Source organism: Eleutherodactylus coqui, chromosome 1, assembly GCF_035609145.1.
Source record: "Eleutherodactylus coqui strain aEleCoq1 chromosome 1, aEleCoq1.hap1, whole genome shotgun sequence".
Lineage (NCBI taxonomy): Eukaryota > Metazoa > Chordata > Amphibia > Anura > Eleutherodactylidae > Eleutherodactylus > Eleutherodactylus coqui.
The window spans coordinates 164269865-164288622 of NC_089837.1; the positions used below are offsets into that span (position 1 = coordinate 164269865).

Sequence of the window (18758 nt, forward strand, 5' to 3'; positions counted from 1 at the left end):
AACGAAAAACCGATGATGGCCTATAGACGACCCCCGAACATACGTGACAAGTTAGTGAAATCAATTGTACCGAAGGTGAGTCATACACAGCGAGTACTAGCACCAGCCAAGAAGGGCAATTTTCCCTGTCTTGGCTGTGTTTGCTGCGGCAATCTTGTCAAGGGTGATAGCTTTCATCATCCATATACAGGCCAGAAATTCAAAATTAGGAAGAGATATTCCTGCACCTCCTCTTATGTCATCTATTTGGTCACCTGCCCCTGCGGACTTGGATACGTGGGGGAAACGATACTCGAAGCGCGTAGTCGTATGATTAAACATAAGAGTACTATACGTACCAAGTGCTTGGACCTGCCGATCCCCAAGCATTTCCATGAGAAAAAGCATAGTATAAGTCAATTTAAATTCAGGATTATTGACGATGTTCCACCATTGACCAGAGGAGGTGACAGGGAGGCTCTTCTCAAAAAGAAAGAGTTGCGCTGGATTCACACCCTCAATACGTTACATCCTTTCGGTTTAAACATGGAGTATGTCTTTGCCCCTTATATTTAAGGATCCTCATCTGATGTATATAGTTTTTAGATGCCTGTTTTTAATCCTTTTCTTTTTTTTCTTTTTTCCCTAGATTTCTCTCCTGGTCTATGTGTTGGTCTTCTCCACAGTTCGCGTCTTTTCCGGCTATTTATTCACTATTATAATTATGTCCTTGCTATGTCTAATATTGTCAGTTGACAATTTGTATTTTCTCTGTAACATTGTCATGCATTATATAAAAAAATTTTTTTCCGTATCAATAAAGCAAAAAAATTTTTTTCAATTAGCGTTTTAAAAAAATTTTTTTATGTATCTTTATAATTTTTTTGAAGTTTACTTGCTTATGCACCGTACTTTTGAAAGACTAGTTATTCACACCTATTTAGGTTTGCTATTTTTTTCCACTTTTTGTCCAGTTATATGTTGGTTTTTATTTATATTTAATATATTTTTTTCGTAAAAAATTTTTCGTGAATTTATGTATATTTATTTAGATTTTTTTCACCATTATACAGTTATTCTTTATACACATGCGCATATATTACATCATGTTTTTTTATTTTTAACACTTTTTTCATTTTTTCTTAAAAAAATTTTTTTCTCAAAAAAATTTTTTCTCAAAAATTTTTTTTATTTTTTTTTATTTTTTGGATATAGGTTTTATTATCTACAATTATTCTCTTCTGTTTTGCCTTATTAGTATAGCTGACTTTAATGTTTTGCTGGCACCTTGTGAGCTTTTTGTGAATTTGCAGTATTCCCTTATGTGCCAAAGTAATTTTTGCTATTATATATAATATACTTTATGTATAGGCACCCTTGGTTGGCATGCTCCATTGTTTTCTATTACGGAGGTGCCATCTTGTGGTTGGCCGTGCTTATTCTAATCCCAGAAGTGCCCTTATGCATGACTAGTTCCTGATAGAGTCAGCGCCATATAGTGGATGGTCGAGACGCTGATCGGCAGTGTTACTGTGGTTGGCTGTGACGCAATCCGCGTACACGCGGTGCGCCGGGAAGATTCACCTGACAGTATATCCGGCTGAACATATGAATGGAGACATAGTGGAACTCTGTGTGGAGCAGCCCAACACATGGATGCAGTCCAGGTTTTACCTTAATGTATATGTGTAGAGAACCTTGTCTTTTGTATAGTCCATGTCTGTTTTTTGTTTCATGTGTGTTGTATTACTTACTGATTAAGGAGGTGGAGGAGTGTCCTCCCTGTCTGTCCTCACTATATAAGATGTGTGTTCATGGCAATGTATTAGGCTTGAAAAAGACTTAGATTAAGTCGAAACGTTGCCATTTTATGGAGCAATAAAACCCTTTTTTTTACTATCTTTACACCGTTGATGCTGCCGCCTCCTTGGATACCATATGATCACATGATGGTGACATCATCATAGATCCTGTCAGTACACAAGCTATGTATGTATACTTTTATGAGGTGTCATTTATTGGAGTCTCCGCACAGGTGTCCAGATGTCTCACAAGCAGCTACAAACTGTGTGGTCTTTATCAAGCTTGACAAAGACCACACAGGTTGAAATGTAGCTGTATCTGTTATTGCTATGGGAGAATAAATGGATCTATAGAATTTGTGCACCCTTATATGCTGCCATAGTATTTATTTTTCCTGGATTACTTTTGGGGGATGAGATTCATGTTCCGGTGTGTCTGTTGCATACTACTGGTTCCACCCATGCTGCGTTTATATATGTGCTGTTGGGGAACATCTTTTCTTTACCTGAAGCAGATACAAACTGGCAGACTGGAGTACTGCTGTATTCATAGCAACTGAGGCCGCAGGGGTTTGTGGGGGATGTAGTCTGCCCATAATTCCTTATTCAGTACAAGGATAAAGGACCTGTGATGATGTCATGGTCATGTAATCAGGGGGCGGGGCTAAGCGCCATTAACTGACATCACAGGTACTGTCAGGCTCTCTATGTGACTCACAGGTCACTCACACACAAATTTGATGGAAAAGTGGTCAGCAGTAGTTTAACTAGTAATTATTAGAAAATTAATACATGTGCACGTCAAACACATACACACAGCTCTGCTACATGCACGCAACACACACACGGCTCTGCTACATGCACGCGGCACACACACGGCTCTGCTACATGCACGCGGCACACACACGGCTCTGCTACATGCATGCGGCACACACACGGCTCTGCTACATGCACGCGGCACACACACGGCTCTGCTACATGCACGCGGCACACACACGGCTCTGCTACATGCACGCGGCACACACACGGCTCTGCTACATGCACGCGGCGCGTGCCCACATACAGCTCTGCCGCATGCACGTGGCACACACAGCTCAACTGCATGCACGCGTGGCACACACACAGCACCGATTCATGTGATACACATAGCTGTGGTACATGCATGTCAGACACAAACAGCTCATCTGCATGCACGAGTGTCACAGACACACACGGTTCTGCCACATGCGTGTCACAGACACACACGGCTCTGTCACATGCGTGTCACAGACACACACGGCTCTGTCACATGCGTGTCACAGACACACACGGCTCTGCTACATGCGTGTCACAGACACACACGGCTCTGCTACATGCGTGTCACAGACACACACGGCTCTGCTACATGCGTGTCACAGACACACACGGCTCTGCTACATGCGTGTCACAGACACACACGGCTCTGCTACATGCGTGTCACAGACACACACGGCTCTGCTACATGCGTGTCACAGACACACACGGCTCTGCTACATGCGTGTCACAGACACACATGGCTCTGCTACATGCGTGTCACAGACACACACGGCTCTGCTACATGCGTGTCACAGACACACACGGCTCTGCTACATGCGTGTTACAGACACACAGCTCTCCTACATGCACGTCACACACAAAGCTCTGCTGCCACATTACATGTGCTTGTCACAGACACACACAACTTTGCTACGTGTGCGTCCCACACAGACAAAGCTCTGTTTCATTACATGCGCATGTCACAGACACACATAGCTCTGTACATTACATGTGTATGTCACAGACACACACAGCTCTGCTAGATGCACGTGTCACACACACAGCTGTACTACATACATTCTGTCAGACTGTGCTGGTTTAGGATCTGTGATGAAGTCCCCATCATGTGACCCTGGAATCCTCCCACGCAGGTGACTGATCACATGACAGTGACCTCATCATAGGTTCTGTGAGCACAAGGCTGCTGTCAAGCTCTGCATGTTTTATGCTTTAGGACTTGTGATGACGTCACCATCATGTGATCAGGTGTGGAGCATGAGAAGCACTCACAGACAGGGCGTCGTTAGCACTTTGATTTTATGCACTGGAGAGGTTTAAAATACATCCCAATCAAAGAGAAAAAAGATTGAGGAAAAATGTCACAAAACATGTGCTGGTCAGGGTGCGTCATATTTCTCTACTGACCTACAGCTATAAAGGCTAGGCATGAAACCACCCCCAAAGGAGTATTCCAGTTTAATTAAATAAAAGTTATTTTTTGTATAACATAAATATTGAAAGAACAGTGAACTGGAGTTGCGTCTTCTCAAAGTCATGTAGTTGTGTGATCATCATGTGACCAGGACAGATTTTCTATCTTCTGAGACTAAACTGTTTCCATTCAATGTTAACAAGCAGAAATCTTAAAAAAAGCAATTGATGCAAAAATACTGTATATCAGAATATTGTATAAGTTTTCAATAAATTTAACTCCTTAGTGACTAGCCATATATGTTTTTACAGCAGTGACTTAGGGACCACAGGCTAACATGGAGGCCTAGTCTAAGGCTGGCTGCACACAAATGAATTTGAATCACGGAATCTATGATCGGTAATAGTCGTCCATTGGAAGGCATTAACTTCCGCAGCTTCGAGTAGACATGCGGATGTGAATTGCGATTTCCGTGAGCGAATTTTTTCTTTTTTAAACTGCAGCATGTTCTATTTTAGTGCGGATTCCACACGGACGGGCGTCGTGATCTCTATGGGAGCATTCAAATCGCAGTGCATTTGCTTGTATGGATTTTTAGGCAGGTTGTCCACAGGTTGGTAGGAGACCAGATAACAAAATGACTAAAAAGGAAGCAGGAATACGGGGAAAGTCTGTGCAGGACAAACACATCATTGCCAATTGCAGTAGCCAGGGCATTCGATACGGGCAGGTTCACTGCTCTCATGCAGGACTTTCCTGAGATCTGGGACAGCAATCAGACGCGACTCTTCCAAAAAAAGAAGTATACATCAGCCAAGCCAAGAGAGTAGTATGCCGTTCTGAAGACGGTTCTAAGCTCTCACCATGACAAAAGCACAAGAGAATGTCGCCTAGGCATTCATCTTTTATAGAAAGGTTTTTCCCAGGGTTGGGCAACTTTCTGATGTAATCACGTGCTTGTGTTTTTTTTTTCAGCGCAGATGATACGCTGAGCATCCACGTACATCCGTAAACAGTCGCAATTCATTTCCGCAAGCCAACCTATTAGATCCTGCCTCTGGCGGGGTCTAATGGGAGAGCTGTTAACAGCGGATCTTTACTCGACAGAAGAAACAGGAGGGTGTGGGCCTTCCCATATTTACTCTATATTATAAGGCTGCATTGAACTCTTGGAGCAGGGGGCCTACTACACGCAGTACATCAGCTCACTGGGGAAGCTCACCAGATGGCTGTCCCCACTTACCCCATTCAAAAAGCCAAGTATATCTCCCGATGGCAGAGTATGTAAGATCTCATCATTATACCACTTACTATTGGAGGGAGAGATAAAAGGCGGAGGGTCTGATATATATAAGAGGGTGGGAGAGAGACCTGGGTCAGGTGCTGCCGGAGGAGTCCTGGTCCAAATCTCTTATTCTTATGCACAAAATGTCCGTATCGGGAAGGACCCAAGAGCTCAATTTTAAAATCCTCAGTCAATAGTATAGAACCCCGGAACGATTGGCAAGGATCTTCCCTCAACTCTCGGACAAATGCTGGAGATGTGATGGCGACGTGGGTATTTTTATACACATTTGGTGGTCAAGTCCCTTGATTTTGGACCTTTGGGAGGAGGTGAACTTTCTATATATTGAGGTCAGTAGGAACACGATCCAGTTCTCTCAGGAGATGGCACTCCTTTCAGTAATGCTGCTCTCAATTTCCAAGACAAAGTGTACTGGATGCTATTTTCTCGAGCAGGTTCAGGGGTATTCTGTAGCTTCCTAATTATGTAGTATGGCATGTGCACGCCTTGCAATAACCAGTCAGACACAAGCTAAATGTTTCGGGTCTAAAACTGGATCTGGGCGTACAATGCTCAGAGCCTCAGGTTTATTGAAACACATAATACTTGCCCTTTATGGGCGTATAACATATTACATCAATAACTTATTGTATTTTCATTCGTTGGGCCATATAGAATCCCCGCTCCTCCCCACACCCCTCTCAGGTCCAGTGTACAAGTCAGCCTTTGTCTCCTCAACATGTGGTCAGGCAAAAACTTTGTCTCAGAAGTTGAGGGTGGGGGAGGGCTTGGAAAACACCCAAAGTGGATACAGTTCTTCAGTCTTACAGTATAGTGACTTTAACCCTTAAGAGGCTGCAGAGGAGCTTTACATTAGGCTAATGCTATAGCACAGTCTTTCACCATGCCATTGTCCAGCAATTACCATAATGAGATTGTGTGGCCATTAGCCTCTACAGAGTTAAATCACTACAGCTGCGTAATACATCTAGTTTATACAAATCAATAGACATTTTATGCTAACTAATCATCATGTCTACTACAAAAGTGTTCCCTCTTAAACTTCTTCCTAATAGCTATGAGACAAATTATCCCCAGAAAGTGGATCCACCATAACCCCAACGAGGTTGATGTGGTTGGAGACTATAGATAATCGTAAATATATGGAAGAGCTATGTGCTAGAGACGTCAACAAACTCTCTAAGCCCTACAGTGTTTGAGCAACCTGGATCCTGTTGCACTCTTCACCTAAGGCAAAGTCCTGGCTTCAAAGAGGTGTTGTATCTTCATAGCTGGCGTCTTGGATTCAAAGAATCATTTAAGCATCATTTAAGATTGAGGTTTGGTGACAGATTCATACTGAGTAACCCTCCTTCCCTCCTTCGGAAGAACTATCCTCTTTCTAATCTTGATTCTTTTTCAGGTTTACCTTACATTTTTTTCTCTCTTTCCTAACAACCTCCTACTTTACCTCTTTTACTTTATTTGGTCCTTGTCCCCCTTGGTGAGAGACAAGGCTTAACATTAATGCGCCACTTTGTTTATATGTTATTGACTAGAATCACTATCTTCTGGTGATGTTCATTGTAACATTCTTGTACAATGTGTGTACACCAGTTTGATTGTTCCAGTGAACTATGGTGTTTGTAATAGAAAAGCAAAATAATAAAATATTTTTGAACTGTAAAATTAATCTACATAAAAAGTTGTGTTAGGTCTGTTTTACAAACATAATAAGGAGACGTTTATCTGCTCATATTATGGCCACAAGTCCGGGGCTGACTATGGATATAATGACAAAACTAACAGAATCATAGTTTGCTCTGATGTTGTTTGTTCATTTTATTACAGACTAAATGCTTTTCTATTTGGTGATATTAAAACATAACCTTACTTCCACTATGCAACCTGGCGATCACGGGACTGCTGGGTGCCCCCTGTCACATCAGAGCTGCAGGGTCTTAGCTCACCCTGATCAGCTTTGTTAGTGACTGATGTTTTCCCGTGTAACTGGGCCTCCTATGGAAGTCCCAGCTACAGTGGAAAAGTGTGAAATTGAAAAAAAAAGAAGACAATATGAATGACCCCTAGAGGTCTTACGACGTCATGGGGACATAGATGGTAAAAATAACTAGTTACAAAAATAAGTAAAGCAAAATTACAGAATAAAATAAAAATATATACTTAAAAAAGAAATTACCCAAATCCCACGCCAACCAAAACCAACACTATATGTGCTGTTATCCAAGACTATACAAATTATATATCAAAACGTCCAAAACAAAACGAGGAACCCATTCCTGTACTTTATCATGAATAAATAGCTAAGCACTAGCTGTTATTGGCTGAGCGCTCAGCCAATCAGCACAGCCCTTTCAGGAGGCGGGGATTTTTAAATCTCCACCTGCTGAAAGTGCTGGATAGCAGTGTCGGGGAGCTAGCCGGAGGACGTGGCAGAGAGGTGAGTAATTTTGTTTTTTCCTTTTTTTACCACTTAATGATGATTTTCAGGGAAGGGCTTATGTTTCAAGATCTTCCCCGAAAATCATACTGCAGGGTTTGCCACAAACCACTGCTTTCAATGGGACCGTCAGCAGCGCTGATCCCATTGAAAGCAATGGGATAGCATGCTGTACTTATGCCACAGCTGTCACAGCTGTGGCAGAAGTCCGCGGTATTCTCCCTATCTTTTCAGTGGGGCAGGCGCTGCTGCCGCTGGCCCCATTGAAAAGACTGGTTATATCCCGGCGTCATCCCGGCTTTTTTCTCGCACTGCGAGGGAGTGTTTTCACTTGCTCTCGCAGCGCAATAGAGAAAAAACGCCAGTGGGTGGCAGCCCTTAGTGTTAACCAATAGTTATGAATCTGTGATTTAAGCCATCCCACACTATATAATGGTGTTAGAATCTCTTTGTATAGTCACTCTGGTTTTTGGGATGATGAATCCACCAGGGTCTGTGCGCACATAAAATAAACACCACTCCCTGAATAGATCCTTGGTTGTCCTGTCAAATGTCATATTTCAATCCTGCATGGTGAAACAGCATTAAAAAAAAAGGAAAAAATTTCCATAGTTGCTAAATTTTATTCATCTGCCTCCAAGTACTTGCTATAAAAAAGGTGGTATGTACCCCCAAATGGTACTAATGGAAATTACAACTCACCTTGCAATAAACAAAAACTCCCGCAGTTCATTTGGCAAAAAAATAAATTAATGGAAATACTTTTTTTTGCAAAAAAGGTCTTCATTGTGCAATAGTAAAGAAAAAAAAAGAAGAAAGATTCAGTATTGAGAGCGAAGTCTGCGAACCATGCGGTACATACCACATGTAATCCAATATGTATAGCTGGTATAACGTATACCAGCTGTACATATATAATTATATGCAGATCAGAGGGACTACAGAACTGATCAGAGGCATCCAGAGGCAGAATAAACAATGACTCTGTGACTCACACATGATGTCATCTCTAATTAGTGTTGTGGCGTCTTTCTCCATCCAGTCCAGACCAACATGACATCTACTCTTGGACACAACTTGTCTCATCATAGGTTGCCACACAGATGTCTTTGGCTCTTTGCTGTTTCATATTTGTAATTCCTATATTAAGATAAACTTTTAATAGTGCCACACATGACTTTTCTTAAATACTGTATTACACTGTAACTTAGAGTGCTCCCTAAGTAATGAATAGCAAGCCATACTGTGTCCCCTCATAGTACTAAATAGCCATACTGTCCACCTGTAGTGTATACACAGATATACTGTCCCCCTGTAGTAATATACAGCCGTATTCTTCCCCTGTAGTAATATATAGCCGTAATGTCTCCTTGTAGTAATATACAGTATACTATCCCTCTGTAATAACATAACTGTACTGTCCCCTGTAGTAATATACAGCCATACTGCCCCCCAGTAGTAGTATACAGCCATACTGTCCCCTTGTAGTAATATACAGCCATACTGCCCCCCTGTAGTATTATATAGCATACTGTCCCCTTGTAGTAATACACAGCCATACTGCCCCCCTGTAGTAATACCGTATATAGCATACTGTCCCCTTGTAGCAATATACAGCCATACTGCCCCCCTGTAGTAGTATACAGCCATACTGTCCCCTTGTAGTAATATACAGCCATACTGCCCTCCTGTAGTAATATATAGCATACTGTCCCCTTGTAGTAATATACAGCCATACTGCCCCCCTTAGTAATATACAGCCGTACTCTCCCCCTGTAGTAATATATAGACGTAATGTACCCCTGTAGTAATATACAGTATACTGTCCCTCTGTAGTAACATAACCGTACTGTCCCTCTGTGGTAGTATACAGCCATACTGCCCCCCTGTAGTATTATATAGCATACTATCCCCTTGTATGGCCATACTTCTCCCTGTAGTAACATATAGCTCAGGTGACCAGAGGGGTATGACCAGGCGGTGGGGCTTACAATAACGTGCAATTTTACCTCTGTCGTTATAAAAGGTGCAGGACCATTTAAAAAACAAACAAACGAGAAAAAAAAACAGAGAGCAAATTCTGCATCAAAAAAACAGTCAAAATACGTACCATTGGTGTGGATTTTGACTGGAAATACTATGCGGCGCTCTTCCTCACCTTCTCCAAAGGCTTCCTGCTGTCAACGTTTCCCGGCTTCCGGTTCTCAGTGGCCTATAGTGGCCTCACCTGACCAGCATCACCCGAGCAGCCTTGCCGCACCTAAGCAGGCCACTGGGAACCATAAGCCGGGGAGCACCGACTGCGGAAAGCCTTCAGATATGCAGCTGATTTCCAGTCAAAATCCACACCAATGGTACGAATTTTTACTGTTTTTTGGATGCGAAAATGCTGTGTAATTTCCCATGGAAATTTCTGCTGTGGACACTCCGCAGTATTTCCGCCACGTGTAAACATAACCTAAATCAGCTTAAGAAATGCAAACCAGAAAGCAGCTCTTCTGCAGTCGCTCCCATGCAAGGACAGGCTGGAAACCACAACTGATGCAAAGAAAAATGGAGAAAGTCCAGCGTTGGGTAAAAAACCTTCAGTTTTTATTAAACAATCCAGATGGACATGAAGGAACCGAGAGCATGTGCCGTCTTACATGTTTCAGGCAAGCATGTTGTCCTCAATCATAGACTTTATCCATTTTCCTGTAAGTCAGCTTGAGGTGCAGAATGGCCCCAGTAGTAATAGTGAGCCCCAAAGTGGCCCTAGTAGTAATAGTGTAACCTATATCAACCCTAGTAGTAATTGTGTCCCCTATATTTGCTCTAGTAGTAATAGTGAGCCCCCCCACAGTAGCCTCAGTAGTAATAGTGTCCCCTATATTAACCATGGTAGTAATAACCCCCACAGTAGCCTCATTAGTAATACTATTACTACTGGGACCAATATAGGAGACACTATTACTGACAGTGTTCCCTATATCGGCCCCGGTATTAATAGTGACCCCCACAGTAGCCCTCGAGACCGATATCTTTATCTCTTCCTGGTATTCAAAGTGCCGCTGCTCCTTTGCTTGGCGCTGCTGCAGGTGGAAGTGTGTGTGCCCAGACGCCTCCTCCCTTCTCCTCTTGCAGAACCAGGCACAGCAGCGCCATTGAGTGATTGCCAGCCAGGGAGCTGCGGTACCCCGGCTTGTAATCACCTTCATTGTGATCAGATGTCCCGAAGGCAGGACAAAAGCGGAACAGACGTCCCAAAAGCAGGACAAAAGGCTGTCCCGCTTAGTGACACTGGGTAAAGCAGGATACAGGGTCCCAGAGCGGAACTGTCCCACCTAAATCAGGATGTCTAGTCACCTTAAAGGGGTTGTCCCGCGCCGAAACGGGTTTTTTTTTTTTTCAATAGCCCCCCCGTTCGGCGCGAGACAAACCCGATGCAGGGGTTAAAAAAGAAAACCGGATAGTGCTTACCTGAATCCCCGCGCTCCGGTGACTTCTTACTTACCTGGTGAAGATGGCCGCCGGGATCTTCACCCTCGGTGGACCACAGGTCTTCTGTGCGGTCCATTGCCGATTCCAGCCTCCTGATTGGCTGGAATCGGCACGTGACGGGGCGGAGCTACGAGGAGCCGCTCTCCGGCACGAGCGGCCCCATTTAGAAAAGAAGAAGACCGGACTGCGCAAGCGCGTCTAATCCGGCGATTAGACGCTGAAAATTAGACGGCACCATGGAGACGGGGACGCTAGCAACGGAACAGGTAAGTGAATAACTTCTGTATGGCTCATAATTAATGCACAATGTACATTACAAAGTGCATTAATATGGCCATACAGAAGTGTATACCCCCACTTGCTTTCGCGGGACAACCCCTTTAACATAGCCATAATGTCCCACAGTAGTGATATCACCCCGTAGTAATACAACCCCAATTCCAGTTGGGACGCTGTGTAAAATGTAAATGAATGTTAAGTAAAAAAAAAAAAAAAAGAAGGCAATAATTTGGAAATCTCATATAACCATATTTTATTCACAGTAGAACACATATCAGAAGGTGAAAATTAGATATTTTTCCATTTCATAAAAAAAAATGTACTCATTTAGAAGTTAATGGCAGCAACACATCTCACAAAAGTTGGAACAGGGGTAAGAAAAGGCTGGGGGAAAAAAGTAAGACCGCCTGCACACAAATGGAATCCGCACCACGGATCTGCAGCAAATACCATCCATAGTATGCCATAGAAAACCGCTTTTTCCTCTACATTTGCGAAAAACCAATTGCAGTTTCTGCAAGCGGAGGAAGAAAATTTCAGCATGTTCCATTTTTGCTCAGATTCCGTGCGGACGGCTTCCATTGACGGTGCGGGGGGTGGGGGTGGGGGGTGGGGAGAAGGGGGAAATTGAAAAAAAAAATTCTACTGTGTGTGCCCGCCGGATCCATCTGCACTACAGATAAAGAACAGAAATGACAGGTAGAAGCGGACGCCACTGCTGTCAGGTCGGATTCCGCGGGGCGGCTCCTCCATGTGGAATCCGACTCCACCATGTGTTACTAATAAAACAGCTGGAGTGTAAATGTTCTAAGTCACATGACTGTGTATATAAAGATCATGTTAGAGAGGCAGAGTCTCTCAGAAGCAAAGATGGGCAGAGGCTCACCAAGCTGTGAAAAACTGCAGCTAAAAACTGTGGAACAATTTCAGAAAAATGTTCCTCCGTGTCCAATAGCAAAGCCTGTGCATATGCCACCATCTACAGTGCAGATGATCAAAACATTCAGAGAGTCTGGAGAAAAACAAATCTTCAGCCCCTCCGTGAATCTGTGCTGTTACCTTTGTGAGCGGTGACATCCATAACATCACATGATGAACCCAGGACAACAGGGAGTGCGGCCGCCATGTTTGTGAAGCCTGAGAGCAGGCATAGAGCAGCATTGCCCCCTCCAGGCGGGGACGTGTCTCCAGTTTTGCCACAAGGCTGAGTGGTTAGTGTTTGAGCATGCGCGGTGCAGATTTTACCGCGGGACAGTTTGAAGGTAGAAGCGGATGTGTCTCCAAGGTGACGGAAGCCGCTTATGTAGGAGGACCGGCTGCTGCTGTAAGTCACCCGCATTGTCTCTGCATACAGATAGATACCGGCTGTCCGTGTTAACATTCTAGAACGGCGTTTAGATATAGCATAATCCCCACATCGCTGGTTTTGCTCCTCACCCTCAGAAACCATCAGGTGAGACGGTGGAACAGTCCGCTGTACTTCTGTCCCTGCTGACACTTGGTACAGTCCTGCAGTCTGTACCCTTCATCTGCTAGAGCCCCCAGTACAAGACAGAGCCCACGTGCTGTATGGTATATATTGTAAAGGTCCACTTACCTCGGTCTGCCGTTGGGTGAAGGGTCGGCACACTCGGGTAATGAGGGTTAAAGCAAGACATCATTATGTATGAACTGTAGTACGATAAGGTGATTACAGAATGTTTAGTTTTTTTTACTCCCTGCTTCTGCACTATAGAACACATAACACGTAACATTCCGCGAGCTATGACTTATCTTCCCATCAGCGGAGCTGTGTGAGGGCTTGTCTTTTGCAAAATGAGTTAATGTTTTGATTTATACCATTTTGGGGCACATATGGCCTTTTAAACATTTATGAGCCAGGAAGTCTATTTTGTTTCTCTGTTTGTGTCCAGACCACCATCCCCAGCTATGACTCTTTTCTGCACACTCTTCCCATCATGCTGCCCCAGTGCCCCTCTTAGTTATGCTGACCCGTACACACACACTCGCCCCTGTGGCCCCTCTTAGTTATGCTGACCCGTACACACACGCACACACTCGCCCCTGTGGCCCCTCGTAGTTATGCTTCCAGCCCCCCCTCGCCCCATGGCCCCTCTTAGTTATGCTGACCCGCACACACACACACGCCCCTGTGGCCCCTCTTAGTTATGATGACCCCATACCATGTAAGCCCCACACGCTCCCTCCCATCATCTCCTCTTACAGTACCATGTAAAAAACTCAATACTCACCTTACTTTCAGCCCCTCCAAAATAAGGTCACATGTAAAACACATCTCTCATCCTTTCTTCTGCCCCATATGATAACCTCCCGTCCTTTCACCAGTACACAGGTAGACCTGCTTTGTACAGGTACGGCCCCCTGTTATAACTTTGCTCCTCCCGCGGCTCCTGCTCTCAAGACCACAAAGTTGGTGGAGGAACAAAGTTACACTCAGTGCTTATGGTCGGCCCTGTTAGTGGGATCACAATGAAAGGTGTTAGTAGAGAAGGGGAACTGGCAACTGCTCCTTCATCCTGGTCTAGACAGCAGGGGGTCCACATTCGGCCCCCAATCTGCCTGTTGAGTACCTCTGGTATATAGGATCCGTGTGGCAGTGTCTATATATAGTCACTGCTTCTGTACATGTGCCATATAGGATCAGTATGCCATTGTCTATATATAGTAGTGTACAGTCACTACTGCACTACTTCTGTATATGTGCTGTAACGTATCTGTACTGTAAACTGGTTTCTCATATAAACAGTGAAACTGCTTAAACTTTACTTGATAGTTTAAGTTTTGTATAAAAGGCAGAACAGGTAAATACTAGACAAGTAATTTTTCTTGCTGTACCCAGGAGATGGAGCGACCAGTGATCCCTCCGCTCACCATTCTTCCTACCGCTCCAGAGACCTTATCTGTGCTGGAGCAGCGGATGCGGGTAGCAGAGGAACAAGCAGATGCCCTGATCAGTGACCTGCAGGCACTAGATGTAACCGGCCATAGGTGAGATTTGTGTATTTACCTTATAACATTTCATGCTATAAGGATCATACTATAACATAGGATTTAGTGTTGTCGTACTGTAGACATTCACAAACACATTCCATGTGTCAGGACTGTATTGTTTTTCACCATTGTCATTGAATTAATTGGAGTGCGATACATAGTCGTAGAACACCTATAAGAGATTCACAAGGGCAATGTTTCTGGCTAAACAACCCCCCAGGCTTCTGATTCCTTGATTTTAGTGAAAGTTTACCGGAGGAGCTTCTACAGGGAAGTCATATATTAAGGAAAGCTTAAGTGTCTGGTCCTTAAGGCACAAAACAGCCTGGTCCTTAAGGGGTGAAGATGCCACTGTCCTGCTTGTTTTGTAAGGACTGAGCTGCTTATAAAATGTGAGCATGACCCATATCAACACTGTTTAACCCCATCCATTATTACTGCTTTAGATTGATTATGATTACTCGCTGGTCTTGGCACATCTAGTAATTATGCTGTATTGCTTTCCATCAGATTCACAAAATTTCAAGTATTAAAATCTGTTGACCATATTCGCCCAATCAGCCCAGTCAGGGCCCGGCCTGCGTTCACTGGAGATGGTGATACATTATGGAAAAACTGTGAAGATCTTGTCACCCGCATGTGTCATATGGAAAGCATGCTGCACACTTTGAAACTTAATATTTTCCGGTTGCACACAGATCGGGAATTGAGCACAAAACGTTCAGGTAAGAACTAGACAATAGCCGAAAAGGTACAAAACGCAGAAGAAAACCCTTTGCATCTGCAGATTTTTAATACTTTTCTATCCCTAGGTGAACTTGAGCATTGTTTGCTTCAGATGCAAGAAGAACATGCCCAAGACGTGAAAGAAGCACAGCTGGAAGTTATGAGGCTGCGCCAAAGACTGAACTGTGCAGTTGAGGAGCAGAAAAGAGAACGGCAAGACAGGGAGAGGCTGAGCGCAGCTCTGGAGATTGCCACAACCACTAAGGTCCCTATAGAAATATGAACAAAGTTGTGGGTGTAATGCTTGGTATATCCTAGATAACCTATACATAAGTAGATATGTTCTACTTTATAAATCAAGTCATGTTTGAATTATGGCTCTAGTTGTAGAAAAACTTATTGCTGAGATCTATGCATTTTGACCTCAAGAAAAGCAAGTACAAAGGGGCAGTGATGCCCTGCAGAGCACATATACGTTGGGGTTGTCATTTGCATAATGTATAGTATATGGCATGTCTTTCTAAGGCTGGGTTCACACGGGGCGGAATTGCCGTGGAATTTCTATGCAGAATGTCTGCACGGCAATTCCGCCCGCAGCCCCTAATCCTGGGATTAGCCAGCAAAGTAGACAAGATTTTACAAAAAATGTCAGCCACCCGCTGCGGCCAAGCTGCACTGAAATTGACATGCTGCGCAGAAAACAAAGATGCAGCATGTTAATTCTTTTTTTCATTTCCCCAGCGGCCTCTTTACGAGGGGAGATGGCCGCAGCGGCTAAAGGCCGTGGGTTTTGAAGCTGCGCTTATCCCGCCGCAATCTCGCAGTTTTTCAGTGCAGTCATTCTGCGGGATTTTCGTCACATGTGACCCCAGCCTTAGTGTTGCTGAGGAAATCCAAAGGGGCTCAGCAACGTGTTTTACATCCTGATCATTCAGGATGAATTCACCGCCACCTATAGTCCTCCATACTGATTTAAAACTTACCTAAATTTTCAGGTGACTTTTCAGAATAAGCTACCCTGTTTGACAACTCTTTTCAAGGTAGCTAGTTATTACATAATCACACAAGTTGTCGTGATCGTTTAAATCTGCAGTATCTGCCATTTAGTTCTTGCACGCTATAAATTTGGAGTATTGTAGTACAGCTTATTAGGGTGAATGTTGTTAATAAATCTTTCCAAAGTTTCACTAGTAACAATATTGTTGGTATTTAAACTTTCTTCACTTCACCTGTGATGTAAATGTGGTTATTTTATAGTTCTCAAATTACTACATATAATCCCTGACATCCTAATGGTATCCTTTTACTAGTGGGGTCTTTAGGTCTTTATTACATTAAAGGGATTGTCCCTAGGATAGCTAATGAAAGTCTGATTAGTGGGAGGTCTCACATGGGTTCTGTATCCCCCTTCCTCCTCACTGTGAGATAGTAACCCCTACAATGAGGAGGAGATTGGACAGAGTGAAGGTCGTGCATGCATCGCGCCACTCCAATTATTTTCAGTGGAACTGCTAGAGATAGTCAAGCGCTTATACTTGGCTATTTCTGTCAGTCTCTCTTTGAAATGAATAGAGCATTGCCACGCATGTACAACTGTTGCTCCATTCAGTCTGACATCACTGCGAGAGAGGTGGGGGTCTCAGCGGTGAGATTCCCACCGATCAGATTTGTTAATAAAAAGACCAATTTATTGCATGTTGTGGTATTGCACATTATAGTCCTCACCCTCCCACAATGTGTTCTATTTATCTTTGCAGACGGATGTGGCTATAGCAGCTGAGGAGCTAAAAGCTACTAAAGCTTGTATGAGTCAGAGGCTAGCTAAGGTATTGTGGATTTTACTTAAAAACTGCCCATATTGCAAGGCTTTCTGTCTGTCTTGAATCATTTAAATCGTTGGGATAGACCTTCAATGCTTGATCAGTGGGGGCTTGACACCCGCTCCTACAGAAGCGTTCCCTTCATTATTTTCACAGGTCCACTGACGGGTCCATGTAAACGGTATAATCAGCAAAAAGCAAATCCAAATGAGACGCCTCAGTAGAACCATGTACAGCAAACAAATCTCATAATCCTTAGTTTATATTCATCCACAAAAATGCATGCCTAATGAACAGTAATGGTTTTTATACATAAGCAATTGCATGAATACACACTGTTGCTTATATACAGTATATACACCTGAGGAAGGGTGAGGCCTCCTGAAATTTTGCTGGCGTACAATTTCACTGTTTTCTAGCTCAGCGTCCGTGCTCCTCTGTGGAAATTCTCACTAAGGATTATCATTTTGGTACTTGAGTCTATCCAAGAATTGCTGTATTAATGCAATTGTTTACATATAATAAGCCTTTTTGGAAAAGTATTACTGTTTTCTGTTCATGAGTTTTTTTGATAAATAGTGTCCCATGCAGACAACTGTGCCTGCTACTGCAGGTCATTCTCACTTAAATGGGATTGCGCCGCAGTACCTGATGTAACCACACTTCTATGTACAGTGCTGTGCTTCTGTAAGCAGTGAAGGGCCTTCATTCTGTTATTTTGAGGGGGCCCAACCCCTGAGCTGCCCAAAGATTGATCATGATGGGTTATCCATAGAATATAAAGTTTTGCATACAAAAAAAACTAACTTTTAACTTACAAACCTGGTGTAGTATTTAATAATTTCTTATTAGGAGTAGGCCTGCAGACAGTATAGAGTAACAGAGTATGTCAGTTTCCAGGAGCACATTTGGCATGCCACAATTAATGGGACTATAGGACTATGTCATGGTTATCGGTAAGATTACCTCGATATGTCTCTCCTTCTCAGTTACAAGACAAGTTAGCACAAGAAGCCGCTGTGCGGGCGATGCTTGAGGAGGAGCATGCTGTTCTGCTTCTTACAGTGCAGGACATGAGGAATACTGTAGAAGAGGAGCGGACACAGGTGGGCATCGGATGGGTTTGAGCTGTGCGGGCATGTGGCATATATACTACTGACGAGCTTTCTCTATGAATTTTAGGTTCAGGAGCTGCAGCATTTCTGCCAGCAAATTAACAGAGATGGCAAAGGAATGAAAGACAAACTAGAGAATGCAGAATCGAGATGTCAGGAAGCTGAAAAGGACAAACAGCAAATAAGAAGTGAAATGGGTATTTATGTGAAAACGGAAGCATTTAGCAAGAAGTGTCACCTTCCATGTTTTATCTGAAAGAATCTGTCACATTCACCTAAAATTCATACAAATTATTTCGTCATGTATTGTCCATACTTTCTACAAACCTACTGAATGTATTAGCCACAAGTAGGGGCAAGTTAGCAAAAATGCCAGATTTATACAAGAAGTTCTCTGACTACATATGCATCTGACAGACAAGTTCTTTTATACAAAGTCTAATCCTTAACGACTGCCCATACGCCTTTTGACAGCGACTAATAAGAGGCTTCATTCTGATGCAATCTCCTTTTTACTGCGCTGCATCAGAAGCCTGGCACATTTTTGCTGTACCAGGCAAACGGGTGCTTAGCTGTTGGATAACAGCCTGGCA

General features: G+C 43.4%; 1 protein-coding gene across 1 annotated transcript in view; it reads left to right on the forward strand.

Annotated features, from left to right (window-relative positions):
* Positions 1-12744: 12744 nt before the first annotated feature.
* Positions 12745-18758, forward strand: part of CCDC150 (coiled-coil domain containing 150) — a 45343-nt gene continuing 39329 nt past the window's right edge. Inside the window, exons 1-7 of the mRNA XM_066603189.1 lie at positions 12745-12816; positions 14353-14501; positions 15015-15229; positions 15317-15495; positions 16988-17056; positions 18040-18156; positions 18233-18362. Coding sequence (XP_066459286.1) covers positions 14356-14501; positions 15015-15229; positions 15317-15495; positions 16988-17056; positions 18040-18156; positions 18233-18362 — 856 coding nt within the window. The 5' untranslated portion in view covers positions 12745-12816; positions 14353-14355. The remainder of the gene's footprint in view (positions 12817-14352; positions 14502-15014; positions 15230-15316; positions 15496-16987; positions 17057-18039; positions 18157-18232; positions 18363-18758) is intronic.